This window comes from Condylostylus longicornis, unplaced genomic scaffold (assembly GCF_029603195.1).
Source record: "Condylostylus longicornis isolate FDR11 unplaced genomic scaffold, ASM2960319v2 ptg000055l, whole genome shotgun sequence".
Taxonomy (NCBI): Eukaryota; Metazoa; Arthropoda; class Insecta; order Diptera; family Dolichopodidae; genus Condylostylus; species Condylostylus longicornis.
The window spans coordinates 12,781,532-12,797,126 of NW_026578024.1; the positions used below are offsets into that span (position 1 = coordinate 12,781,532).

General features: G+C 25.6%; 1 protein-coding gene across 1 annotated transcript in view; it reads right to left on the reverse strand.

The window, feature by feature from the left end:
• Window positions 1-15,595, reverse strand: part of LOC129612002 (collagen alpha chain CG42342) — a 163,804-nt gene that overhangs the window by 82,596 nt on the left and 65,613 nt on the right. Inside the window, exons 13-15 of the mRNA XM_055525443.1 lie at window positions 10,457-10,813; window positions 10,092-10,169; window positions 1,122-1,217 (exon numbers count right to left, since the gene is read on the reverse strand). Coding sequence (XP_055381418.1) covers window positions 1,122-1,217; window positions 10,092-10,169; window positions 10,457-10,813 — 531 coding nt within the window. The remainder of the gene's footprint in view (window positions 1-1,121; window positions 1,218-10,091; window positions 10,170-10,456; window positions 10,814-15,595) is intronic.

The following is a 15,595-nucleotide window of genomic DNA, read 5'->3' on the forward strand; positions in this document are numbered from 1 at the left end:
TGGGTTTCTCTCTCTACACTTTCTTTTAGTTTAAGTTTTGCACTAGTTTAATTTAGGATGCTTTTGTTTTTGTCATACATAGAATTTTAATTGGGGATTTAATTTTATATTTTTACTGTATGTTTGTATAATATACTTATACAAATATTTAGATATATCATAAAATAAATTTAAATAATATCGAAGGAAAATTGCAAGTATGAGAAGAATAATTTTTGGAACGAAAATTATAATTATTTCCGTTCTGGTTGTAAAGACAGTAAAAAATATTCGAGGAGAATTGTGCATTTTTAATTTAAGGGAAATCTCTTTAGAAACAAATAAATTTAAAATGGAAGATTTAGAAACGAGATTTGGAAATTACCACAAATAATTGAAAAATTTGTAATAAATTTTTGACAATTCTAATATTTAATTGTTCTAATTCTAAAATCTTGTTCTAATTCTAATTATTCTAAACATTGCATTGTGTGTTGAATAGCTGCTTTAGTCATGTGAGTTGAATAGCTGCGTCATGTTGAAATTGTGTATTAAATAATATTTGGAATTGAATGGTGTTGATTTGCATTCGTCGACTGAGGGTCAGTTTTTGAGTACTTTTTCTATTCTTTCCTTATTATTAAACTTTACAATTAAATTCATTTTATCGAATATATTAAAAATAATATTTTTATGGAAAAAATATTGCTATCATTATTTCGTTTTTGAATATTGTAAGTGATTCAATATTTCAAGTGAATTCTTTATAAGATAAGCGTTTGTTATATGATTCTACTAAAAAAATTTTACTATTTATGATGACAAATTAAAGACAACTGAGTTAATTTACGCTATGAAGAAACTTGTTACAATTATCAAACTAATCACATTTTATGATTTATAAATTTCTGCAGTTAAAAAATTTCTTTCCATTTAAAAAATTATAAGAAGTATTCAATTAGCAATTCCAACATAGAAAAGTGAATTGAAAATTAGTTTTTCACTAATCAAGTCGATTACAATGTTAAACTTTAAGCCTAAAATGGAAAACTTTTCTTAATCTACATTTTCAGAACATAGTTTAAGAAAATCAGTACGAAAACTATTTCAAAATAATAAAAGAATCAAACAACAAAACTCACCCTATCACCTTTTCTTCCATCGAAACCTCTTTCACCTTGTAATCCTGGATGTCCAATTGGGCCTGGCGGTCCTGGGGGTCCTGGTGGTCCATATAACTATATTGGTTTAAAAAATAAATTTAGGATTTAAAAAAAAATATATAAAATATTTCATGTGATACAACGGCACACTAAATGACCGGCACAGTAACCATCAATAAATAATTAATAAAAAATTTTGTTTCGAATTAATAAAAAATTTTGTATAGAAAGCTTCTCTTTCTTGCAAAATACATTTAATTATTAAAAAATTACTCGTATATTCGTCATTTTGAAATAAAAAAATTTCTTTAAAATTCTCAGTCATAACACAAAATTTTGACGCTTTTGTGACTCTTCGCCCCTTTTACATCTTCCGTGGATGTAGCAAATTATTGAACTGTTAACCCCAACCACCTCTTAAAAATATATTAATATATATGGAAAATTTTTCAAGAGAGTAATTTAATTGATATAGTACAAACCAGCCTTGAATTAACTTTTATTGTACCCGATTATGTTGCTGTATCCGATTCTGAATAGCGAGTTTTTATATTATACTTCAATTTTTTTTTTTTTAAATTGAATGTTCCACATTAAATTCCAAAAATTTTTTTTTTGTTTTTGTTTTAGAAATATGCTAAACTTAGTAACTTAAATCGCTAATAATTTATTCATAGCCAAGCTATCAATGTTAAATTGTTTGTTAAAAAATGTATAATTTTAATTAATCGAATTAAATATTCTGTATACATAGAAAACAAAACACGCAAAAAAAAAAATAAAAACCAAAAAAAAAACTACTTAGTTACAATAAATTTTACTCTAATATCCTTTAATACTGGTGTCCTTTATTAACCTCGCTTATGAATATTTAGAATATTTGGATTAAATATCCCTTTCTATATTACATACACATATACTGTATCATAATTTTTTTCGTTACTTATCCGTTCATTGAATTTCACTGAATTCAATAAAAAAAAAACAAAATATGTACGTGTTTTGCATGAATTGTGTCAACAAAATGGCGGTTTTGTTGAATAATTATTAAATGAAATCTGATCCGTTTTCCTATTTTTATTATTTTTATTATTTTTTTTTTGTTGCTTACTTTCAACAACATTAATTTTTATTACTCTTAACTGTTTTTGTTTCACCATTTTGATTTTTGTTTTTTTTTTCTGTATTTTTTAAGAATTTTTATTTTATTTACCAACCGTTGTGGTTAATTTACATGTAATTACAAAGAAGAAAAAAAAAATTATTTTTCACTATCAATTTTGTTTGTTTGTTTGTTTGTTTGTTTGTTTATTTAAAAATACGTAATAAGAGTAACAAAATTTCATTCAGTTTTTGTAATAAAATATGAAATTTTTGAAAATCGATTTTATGAGATACGCTCGCATTTTAAAATAAACTGAAACTATAAAAATGTAAACAAACATTATTTACTTATATACAAATTAATATTACTGTTATATAAACATAATATTCCTATATATATGAATACTGTAAAGAACATGAATAATATGAATATTCTATATCTATATATATATATATACCGTAAGTATATAAATAGAGAAATAAAAATCCTTAACATAAATTTTTAAAAGGGATTAGATAGGATTATGTAAATATTTATTGTGTAAATAAATAGGGATTTTTTAATACTTTCTTTTTTGAAATAAAATACCATTTACATAAAAAACAAAAATAAAAACAAATATTTTTATAAAAAACTACGATAAAAACCCAAATGCAAAAGCATAGTTAAATACTTTACTATTTAATTTAATGGTGAATATTGAAAAAAAAATTAAATATAAGCAACAAAAAAAAATATTAATAAAATATAAAAATAAAAAATTTAATAATATTCAAATAAAAAATCGATTTACGATATAAAAAGTTTTCAAAGATTACACTTTAAAATTAAATAAATTAATAAAAATTTAAAAAAAAAAACTATTGAAATTTAGTAATTATTAAACTTTCAATATCCTTGTAATTTTTTAGACTGGTAAATAAATTTTAAATAAATTTTAATTCTTTTTTAAATTGATTGCAGTTATCGCAATTCTTTATTTTATAATTCAAGTGTAAAACTGTTTGAATTCAAGTGTAAACCGATTTGAGGAGAGAAATATTTAATATTTATAGGTTTTGGTCAATAGATCTGTCAGGACAATTACTGTTACGACATTTACTATAGCGACATTTACTAGCGAGACATTTATTACTGTCAAGTATTTCTTGTCGAAACATGTTATTATCTCGACAGTATTATTAAGGAAAATTTATTGTTAAGCCTATTATTCCTCTTCATACAAACAATATTTAAAATATTTTATATGCATGATACACAAAATTTAGCCAAATTTACGATAAGAAGGAATAACGTACGGAAAGAGAAAAGAAAAAAAAAAGGATTCTTAATTCTCACAATCATAATAATGTTATTAATATCGTATTCGTATAATCGTATCGTATAAAGTTTATATGCAGGTTTTGCTCACAAATTGATTAAGCCTACAACGCAGATTTGTTAAACTTAGTTTAACTTAGACGCAAACTTAGTTTTTTCATCAGTAAAAGCATAGAACTTTTACATAACCTAGGATACTATCAGTTTATCTACATGTATTTTACTTTTACTTTTGGGTGAACATTACTCTTCCAAAGTATGATATAAAACCATATTAGTAACGTTTATAGTAGAGTGGGATAAAATGGACATTTATGACAAGTGTAGTAGTTTGATTTCAATTTGAATGTATTCTTACGGAGCGTCATAGTAAACATAAGTACTATTCATAATAAGTACAGGTGCTAAAGCAAAACGATAAGGCGTACACAGAGCTGCAGGATTTTTATATTTTCAAAGATTATTGCTGGGACGGTATATGGATATAAATTTTTATATTTTGTGAGGCACCGCAATTAGACTCAATTTTAAATTAACTATTTATGTAGGGTAATTGCGTAGATTCGTATCTTAATTTTCTTTCAATATTTTCGAATTAACTTGAACTTAGTTCGATCCACACTAGGAGCTTCTACTTTACATTGAATATAGTTTTATATTATCATTATTATTAAATAGTAAAGTAATATATGCTCATATATTATGCACTTTTTAAGTTGAAAACAGTAATCTAGATGTTCACTAATCACACTTTCCTTAAACCAGTCAATACCCATTGCGGTCAGTTATGTTCTCAAAACATCAAATTGTTTTTTCTTTCAAGTTGCTCGTTCACTTTTACGAACTCTTGTGAAAAATTCAATTATAACGAATTAAAAGAAAAACAAAATAGTAGCAAATTGATTTTACTTTGTTAATTAACTTAAAATGTACAATATGGTTATGTCATATAGTTTTAAAAACTATATATACGAAATAACGAAATGAGAAAAAGAATAAAATAAATTGGTAAAATTTAATAACTTCAATTAAATTTGACGTATGTGTGCTCATATACACAAATCAAATCTCAAAAAGTTGCAATTCAAAAATTGTATAATATAGATTCGAAAAAATGTTAGAAAATTGTGGGGGTAAAAATGTTAAATAATTGCATATACATACATTTATATGAAATTCATAATTCTGTATCGAAAATTCTAAAATATTGTGCATTTTATTTTTCTTCTTCTTCTTCTTCTTCTTGTTGTAGGCACATTTGCCTGTTTTATCCAATATTCTCTTTTATGGATTTTCATGATCGTGGGATGTAGAGGTCCAGCACTCATGCCACCTTTTAGGAGGTCTGCCTGGGGGTCTTTTGGTGTTGGGCTTGCTGGTCATGGCTATTTTGGGTAGTCGGTTCTCGCTCATGCGGTTCACATGGTCCCTCCAGTAGCGCCGTCTGCATCTAGTCCATCGAACAATATCTTGAATTTTGCATTCTTCTCTTATATCTGCACTTCTTTTTTTGTCAAGCAAAGTGTATCCACAGATCTGCCTAAGAGTTTGCATTTCTGTGGCTCGCAATCTTTGTTTGGTCATTTTATTTTTATCACTCATTACTGTAGAAAAGATATATCTCGTTTTAATTGAATAAAAGCCAAATCTCCGAAATGTTTAGTTTTCTTGATATATTATTTAGAAAAATTCTAGAACGTAAATTTTCAATTGGTTCTAACCAATTATAACAAAATATAAGCAATTTAAAAAAATATTTTGAAGTAAAAGTTTAAAAAATAATTTTTGACGTTTCTTAGAGCAATAATGGTTCTTTTATTCCGACCGCATTGCATAGAATAAGGGGGGTTTTGTGATAGCCAAAAGTTATATATATTTAGTTTTCTATCTGTCTGTCTGTGTATGCACGCGTGTATCTCAATTTCGACTGAACCGATTTTAATAAAATTTTATATGTGAGTTTATTTCGGCATGTCACGGATTCGTAATAAAATACCATTGACAATAGCATGTGAAGCGCATGCAGTCAATTCAGGAAAATGTTTTGTATAGTACCTGAATATAATTGTTATGTTGATCACATTATTCATTTAGTTAATTGGCGAAAGCAGTGCTATACTACAAATTTCTGTATTATATCAATGGTTCTGCCTTAATAACTGTTATGTTATGTTACGTATGGGGTGAATTTAATCAGCACCTCGTCCATACAGGTCTTTTGTGCATCTCCGCGCCAGATCAATAGAAATCAAGATTAAGACTCCCAATAAATTTTAACAGGTCAGCAATTGCATAATGATTCATGAGAATCCTGTAGAAATCTGTATCTAGAGCGTCAATAAATAGATTTTTTATTATTGATTGATGTATTATAATAAATTTATTATAATTTTGATTTCGAATTATTTTAATGCCTCCTAAGGAATCCTCTGAAATTTCTAATGGAATATTGGGTACCTACAATATTTGTATTAAATTCTGTTTTTCACAGATTTTCCTATATTTTCTAAAAGTTACGTATTTCATTTATATTCTTATTTTTAACATACATCTCATATATTCTATTATAATACACACTTGTGTAATGCAACACAAAACGATGAGTTTTTTTTTTTTACAAAAGTGAGCATAAAAATTGAATTGTTCACTTAATATACCCACATATGTATGTACATAAATGTTTGTTAGTAAAAAATCAAAAAAAAAAAAAATTTCCTTTTGTAAAAATGTGTAAATTGTTACAAAGTTGTATAAAAATTAAAACAATTGCTGACAATTAAGAAAATACGGAGAGGAAAAAAGTACAACAAAAGTTGAGGATTTTTAAAAACGGATACGGGCTTGGCTTTATATACATAAATATTTTCATACAAACAGATATACATACTTACATTAATACTGTGGAGTAAATAGGGCATATTTATATTTGTTGATATTATTTATAATATATGTGAAGTTACAATAATATTTTGGTACTCAAAAACCGTACCGAGCAACTATGTATATTTGCGCTATTGCAACCAAAAAAAAAAAACCCAAGTAAAGGTTGCTATACCGTTAAAACCATTTGTAAAAATAATGATTTTTTTTTTTTTTTTGCTTTTTTATTCAATTTGACTGCAGGAAAATTCTTGAATTTTTCAGTACATACCATAAAATTTTTCTTCTCTTTACTCGAAATTAAACTGGAGAAAAAAATTTGTATTATTTGTATGACAAAGAATGTTTTTTCAAATGAAACGGTATCACAAGCAAAAAAAATAATTTACAAAAAAAAAAAGATCAAAAAACAATGCAGTCAAAAAATGAAACAACAACAACAAAAAAAATGATTTCAATTAAGTTTGGTTATTGTGCTACAATACAGAGTAGCTCTGTTACATATGAGCACCTACCTACCAACACACTACTTATTCTATTACTATCGCATTCTTATTTGGGATACTGCAAAAACATTACAGTTTATTTGTACAAAAACAGTGTGTATAACAAGATAAAAAAAAGATCAGTAGGTACAATCATGAACATTTTTTTTCACTATACTAATTCATTATGCTGTACACAAAGCATACATAATATTAAATATATTTGTTATATATAAATAAATAAAATGTTTAATATACATAAGTATGTATGCATGTGTATATAATAAAACTAATGAAAATCATTAACTCTTTATTTACGGCAGTTAATTTCTTTTAATTGTTCCTCTCTTGTGTATACAAATATTTTGTGCGATCTTAAACGCAACAATATTATACAAATAAGGAGAAGAACAAAACATTGAGAGGGAAAAATAAATCTTATACCTACGTGAAAACATTTTCATAAAAAAGTAGCATTTTTGTACTGGTATGTGGTGTAATTTGTTAAAAAAACAAAAAAAATGGAGAGAGAAAAAAAAAGATATTAAGAACAAATTATAAAGAACGAGATTCCGCATAAGAATTTTTTTCTTGCTCTCTCTTAATTGTAATTGTAATTAAATATTTTTTTTTTTTGCTTTTGCTTAAATGATTTTTTTCTTTGTGCCATAATGAATTTTTTTTCTCTACTCTATTTAAAATACAAGGAATCTATATTATATTTTACAAGATTTTTCCAGTTCATGAACAGGTATACATATAATCTAATAAATAACAAAAACAAAAAAATGAAAATAGCAAAAGAGAATACTGGGTAGAAACATTACTCAATTGATTATACATACTGTAAAACAAAAACAAAAAATGAAAAGCGAAAAGCGAAAGAGAATAAAAAAAGAGTAGTAATATTTTTTTTGTTTTTTTGCTTTACTACCATAAACAAAAATAAAAAGCAAAAGGAAGCGAAATATTTTAAATGAGTTAAGTAAGAGTAAAATAATTTTTTGTTGTTGTATTTAACATGGAATGGAATTAAAAAAAATAAAACTAAAAATTGTGAGAGATATAAAAACACGAATAACTAAGGCAATTATTCTTCGTGTCCTTGCGAAATTTCAATTGAGTAAGTAGCCAAGTCAGGTCTGTATAAAGAAAAGAGGCATTGATTTTTTATTAATTCACTTTGGTTTTAAAGTTTAGCGTGAAAGGTACTATTTCCTTTCCTTTTAATTTTGTTCGACATCAGTTCCCCATCCGTCTTGCATATGCCATGACTATAAATAAGTCCCAAGGGCAAACTTTTGAAAAGGTTGGCCTCTATTTCCCCCAGCCGTGCTTTTCGCATGGGCAATTATACACAGTATGTTCAAGAGCCATAGACTCCAATTCTTTAAAAATTCAAGTCAAAGATACGGTTCGTCAGGGGAAAATCGATGATGGAAATATTTTAACAGATAACGTTGTTTATAAGGAAATTTTTCGTTCTTAATTGTTAACTAATTTTTAAATTGAATCTTAATCATATCTATGTAATTAACAGTGACACATATTACATCTTAAAATTTATTAAATTAAAAATATTTCCATTACTTTTATTTATCATTAGTATTCAAACCAATATGATATTTATGCATATACAAGTATATACCTGCATATGTATGCCATAATATGTACAAATTTTTCTAAACTTATTTTAAAATTGATTGCCACAATCCTGTTTTTACAACAGATAATGCTGCTTATAAGCAAACCACAGGGGCCCCTAGTTATTATTATAGTTAAGAAAAAAAAAAGGTAAGTATAATAATTTCTTGTTAACCTTCCCTTCCTCTATATAAGGAGTGTGAGAATATTTTGTGTACTTGTACTAGGTATTTATTACAAAATGAATTTTTTTTTTTTGGGTTCCAAGTAAATCTCAATTTCACTCATGTGAGCATAAAACATAAATAATTTTTTTTTGTTTTTCTAAATTTTGTTTAGAATCAACTTGATTGTTTAACTTGTTTAGCTAATTGCTTTTTTTTTAGTATATTTCTAAAAATACAAATTTGGGAAAAAATTTATTTATTAATTTCATTTTTTTTTTTTAATTTCTTCAGGAGGAGTAAATGAGGAAGTCATCTATATATAAATTATGAAGTTTTGAGTAAATTAGCTTTAAAGTTTTGAAGATGCTTTTGCGTATGAAGTTTTTATCTGTGACTTCCATGAACTGATATTCGTACTCGATAACTGGATAAAAACTGTTCCCTAAGATATTTACTAAAACAGGTAAACACTTAAATTTTACAAGTGAAATAGTAGTAGAAGTAGTATATAACCCAAAATAAGAGCGGAACGGCAAAATCAATTGAACACTATTTTGCACATAATGTGTATTCAATGTGTAATGCGAACTTCACACATACCTGAAAATAGATAATACAAAAGAAAACCGTCAGGGGTAAAATAGAAATTTAGGTTATTTTCCCTAGGTTATTTTTAATTCGTGGAAGTAACTTCGCTTAATTCAAGGCAGTCCCATTTAAATTTATGTGTACTTTATATGAATTCTGACATTTCATGAGCCGCGAAAAATCACTTTTGTGATTCAAACTTAAAACGGAATAGTTTTTGCATTTGAAATATAAAAGTTGATATAAAAATTATGGTAGTTAAGACCTTATTTTGTGAAGATTCTTTTGTAGCTCTTTCCTGTTTTTAGTGTTATCTTCTGCGAAGATCTTCGTATCTTAGTAAAAGGTTTTACGAAATTATTTTTTTTTATGTTCTTCCTACATTAATAAAGAAAATATGTTGACAAATGTATAATATTGGAAAAAGGATTTTTAAGTTGTTAATTCTAAAATAATTAGAATTTTTTGATCAAATATAATACACATTTCGAAATTTACTTTTATTTGAGTTAAAAAAAAATGTTTGCAACACCTACACTAAAAAAGCGTTTCACACTGCGTACTATCTTGTGCACCATAGAAGCAAATTATTAGATCTGAAAGCTTATGAAAGGTTTCACCTCTAGTTATGCAATAAATTTTAAGAACCAAATCAGTTTTATTAAAATGTATAATCTCCCTTATTATTTATTGATGATTATTGCCTCAGTAATATTATAAATTTTTTAATTAATTTAAAGTAACAAATTGGAATACTTACATATTCTATTGTCGGTGCATATGGTGCATCATTCATTCCATCTTGTATATCTTGCCGCCTTCTCATTTTCCTATACTTCTAGTAAAAATTCAATTAGTAAATCAAAATTTACTATGAAATTTTATAAAATAAAAATGTTCGAACATATAATTTCATTTATCAAATAATATTTTGAACAAGATGCGAGTACCCGAAATTTGTATAGTTATTTGAAATTATTAAATTTTTTCTTCAATTCAATTTACACCAATATTTCTATATAATTACGTATGAATGTTTATTATTTGAAAAATTTTATGTGTGAACATTTCATATCTAGTATAAGAGTATTAAGATTAATATTTTAAAATAAATTTTCAACTTACTGAATCGCCACGATCTCCTTTATCACCTTTTGGACCTGGATAACCTGGTGGTCCCGGTAATCCAGGTGGACCCATTAATCCTGGTGGACCAATATCTCCTCGATCACCTTTTTCACCTGGTGGTCCTTGATATCCTGGTAAACCGGGAGGTCCTTCAATACCTGGTTCACCAGGTAATCCATCTAATCCACGAGGTCCTAATGAACCAGGTTGTCCTGGTTCACCACGTTCACCTTTAGCACCATCTCTACCATCAATACCATCACGTCCTGCTGCTCCTGGTGGTCCTGGTGGCCCTCTAAGTAATGTTACCGGTGTATCATCATAATCATCATCTTTACCATTTTGTCCATATAACTAAAATATTAAATTAACGAAATTAATTATTTTCATATTCCCATTACTCATATTTAATCGTAATTTAATTTTATAGAGAAAAAGAATAATTTATCCTTAAGAATCTAGATAAAAGCAAAACTAGAAAAGAGAGTGGAATTAATTGTGAAAAGTTGAATAGCATGAAAAAACAATTAGGTACACATACATTATATTAAGAGTGCTAAATTTATAGTAGCAGTATAGTAGCTAAAACATATTAAAAATTATAGCGTAAATTAAATGAAGGGGGAAAATACATTAAAATTAATACTACTTACTTGAAACTAACCATTCTGTTTGCAACCATTTTGTTTTTATTATTTTTTTTTATTTTTTTTTTTTACTTTTTATCTTCGGTTGCTGGTTTGTTACTTGTGTTATTTATAAAGTGTGTGTTTTTAGCACGTTAAGTGAACAAAACTACGTTATTTTTTTTCTAATTAACAGTGAGTAAAATTAAAACGTATACAGTGTTACTAATATACTACAAAATTTGGCGTGTTCTCGTTATTTTTTTTTGTGTTATTTACAAAGCGCAAAAAATAAAAATAAAATATAATAAAAAGCAAAAATAATACAATAAAAATAGCTTGAATAAAAAACAAATTAAAATATTTTAGAAGCATAAAATGTATGTAGAAAAGCTATCTAGCTTTTATACTTTGTATCCTAAAAAAAATAAATAAAAAATCAACATCAACAACAAAACAGCATTAATAAAAATTTTTTTTCTCTATTTAGTTCTACGGAAACACCATAAAATACTACAAAATACAAAAAATACACACAACATACAAATAATAAGAATTCAAATGAAAATACCAAAAGCCCAGTATTTTAATATATACTCTTATAAAATAATAAATGAATAAAGGATAAATAAAAAGGATATTTTAAGTACACAACAGAAATGCATTTAGTTAAGAGTTAAAACATTGCAAAAAATGTACAAAAAATTCAAAATGTCTCAGACTATAACATTGTTTTAAAAATACTCAGCAGTATAGCAAACATTGTAAAAATATGACTAAGTATGGACGAGACTGGGGTAAAGAAACTATAGGATGAAAATTAGTTAAAAAGAACGTTAATATTTCATGTGCCCAACAAGGAAGTGTAAATTTTCATTGTGTTCAGGAAACGTAGAAGACTTTCATAATTTTTTTTTCTATCTTTTTTTTTTTTTTTTTGGTTAATATTGCATGACGTAAGTAGTGTTATTTTCTTTCTATATTAAATTGTAAATTTATGAGAATTTTTTACAATTTTCTTTTTTTTTATAAATTTCAACTACTCATAAAAAAAATGTCAACTTGAATTGAAAAATGTATACAATGAGTTGGATGATTTAGAAATATGTATGATATACAGATTTGAATGCGCGAAGATTCAATAAATTGCGGGGGTTTTCATTGTTTTAAATAAGATATTTGCATTTGAGAAATTTTACATAATACAAATGTTGAAAAAAATTTAGGATTACTGTTAAAATTGCTTACATTAATCTCAGAACTCAATTTTGTTTATAAACAATCACAAATATTTATTTATTAAAAAAATATAGGAACGTCAATAGTATTCCGTGGCTACAAGCAACTTCTGCCTAAATTGAAATCTTATAAAATTAAAAACCATATAGAATTTAAACAAATTTTTAGTTCACATTTAGTTTATAATAAAAATCTCTGATTTTATCCCTGATAATAATTGAAAAACATACAGGTTCCATTTTCCTTCATTTTTAATAGAGATTTATGTCGAAATTAGGTAAAAATGTTATTACTAATTACCACCACCAACGTAGAGTTGTTTATCTTTATTATTAAAACTTATGAGAATAACTAAAGAAAATCTCGTCATCAAAAGAAAGAGTCAAGGCAGAAAAATTTTAAAAATTTTTCTCCTCGAATTGGACTTGAATCAATCACTTATAGCTATCTAGACACTCTATACCAACTGAGCTTTAGAGATATGGAAAAATTACTGGAAAATTGTTCTCAATACCTTTGTATAGCTCAGTTGTTAGAGCATCCGCACATCAAGCGGTAGTTCGAGCCCAGTTCGAAAATTTTTTTTAAATTTTCTGCCTTGACTCGTTTATTTGGTTATATTAATATATAGTCCACCTGGTACTGCAGTTGTACGAAAAAAATTTCCATTAGGTGAAAATGCGTTAAGAAAATACTTTACACACGATAGTAAAGGGAGGACAATATAGAAGATGATCCTAGAGCTAGGATGCTATTTTTCACAGATTCTTTACACTGAGAATAATGTTATTTATATCCTTTCAATTTCCAATTATTTCTTTAATAGTTCATATTTCAAATGAAAGCATATTTTACCAAATTTCAGCCTTCCCCAAATTCAAAATATTTTGTTAGGTATTGTAATTAAAGTTTTTCTTTTATTTTTATTTCAATATTTAAAAAAAAAGGAAAAATAAAATTGAAAATTCCTTTTTTTTTTAATAAATAATTCAAGCGAAGGAATCCAAATTTTAAAGTAACAAAAGTTATTCCTTTTAATTGCTACAAATTATTATTTTGGAGCAAAACTATTTTTAATGGAAAATTTCTACGCAAAAAATTTCCTATATTTTTTTTCAGGATTTAAAGTTTTTAGAACATTACACCATATGTTGTAACCCATGAACTTATAATTAATAAAAAATTTTTCAAATTAAGTTTTGACCTTATTAAAATCCCCGAAAATTCTTGTTTATTTTTCAAAAAATCAAAAATTTATTAACAACAACAACAACAACATCATTTAAATTGTGTCATTAAAACTTTTTGTTTGAATATTGCATTTCAAGAATTTTAAACAAAAACGAGGAACTTGTTTTTTTCTTTCCTTCCATATTTGGTTTCAATTAAAATAAATTTTGTATATATGCTCTCCAAGGATAACTGAACCTTAAAAAATTAAGCTAAAATAAAAATTTTTTTTTTGTTTTTATTTATTTTTTTTTAAGTTTGTCATTATTGTCATGTTAAATTATCATATCACAATCAAGGGACTAAATTACAATATTAAATATGCAAAAATTAAAATTATGGAGCAAAAATTTCATTAAAATTAATTCATGTTCCTGTACTACTGTATAAGAAAATATTGTTGTTATTTATTAAATTTTCCGAGGGTTATAGGGAATCAACTTTCCATTTAATTTTCTTAAACAAACATAATAAATATAAAGTGAAGAGTAGGTATGTATGACACATTAAATATATATGTATTTAATACACAAATTTAATGGTTATCATTCATTCATATATTTTTATTTTTGTTGTATTGTCAATTCTATATTTTTCGATAATATACTTATGTACACAAATAATAAGCAATATTATTTGTCAAAAAGTGAAAACAAATTGTATAGTTGTTTAACTTAACATAATTATATAATGTTTGCATATATATATACATATACATATATGCATGGATATAAAAGAGATTCACCGCGCTCAAATATTTACATGAATCCTGATGGAAAACTCATACTAACATTTTTTATTTTTAATGTTGAATAATATAATTTTGAATTATTGTGGGTTTGAAGAGGTGCTCTATGACAGTATAATTGTGTAAGGTATTAAATATTACACGTACTTGAAAAATACATAACAAATTTCTGTTCTCTTTTCTTCTATATTGGTACACAAATTATTATTATAATTTTATTATATTAACAGTGAATATAAAGAATATTATATGTACATATGTATACTTTCACTCACTCACTTACACAATCACTCATTCATTCATTTTTTTCTCATTCTACTAGTTTAAAATTTCCGCTTTGTTGTAAAATGACAAACAAATAACTTTTATTTTGCTTTTACTCTCGTTTTTTGTTTTCTTATTATTATTGTTGTAAAATTATTAGGGGAAAATTAATTTGATGTCTTCCGCTTCTTATAATAATATGTTTGCTTCATGTAACATTACAAGAGCATGTGTATTATTTAAAGAATTTTATTTGTTTTGGTTTTTTTATTTTTCTGGTTTTTGTTTTTATTATTATATAATATTTACACGAATATGTAAATAAAATTATAATGAAAAAATTAAAGAGAATCCGGTGCTCAATTCTATATACTATTATTTTGATACCAAACCATTACATGGATAATGGTGTAGAACGTTAAGGAATATATTAAAGGAACAAAAATGTTAAATTGAGTAAAATAATATTGAAGAGAAAAGATTTGGTTCGGTAAGATTGTGCATAAAATTTTAAGGCCGTAACAAAAATTGAAAATTTGACTGGGTTGATAACCAAACCAAATTTAGGAACTTCAAGCGATTTTTCAAAAAATTAAGTTTCATATAAAAGGGGGGGGGGAGCTCATTAGACTGAATTCGAAATTATTTATTATAACAGTCAGAATAGCTATAAAGAGATTGCAATCACAATTAAACAAAATTGTGATAGTTGTGGCAGTGATAATAACTACTAGTTAATATATGATACAATTTTATACAATTATGCGTAATTATAGCCTCCATGTGAGCTTTGATTTATTTAACAAAGCAATGCACTCCATTTGCTTTGCAATAAAGATAAGTTGTTTTTAATTTTAAATAATAAATTTTATGGAAATACGAATATTTATAAAAAAAGATTTTTTGTAAATATTTCACAAATTGTACAATGGCCTCTAACACACATTTATATATAGTCACACGAACACCTGTATGTATGTATATTATACACGCTTTCGTACATAATTTTAAACTCAATCGAATTACATG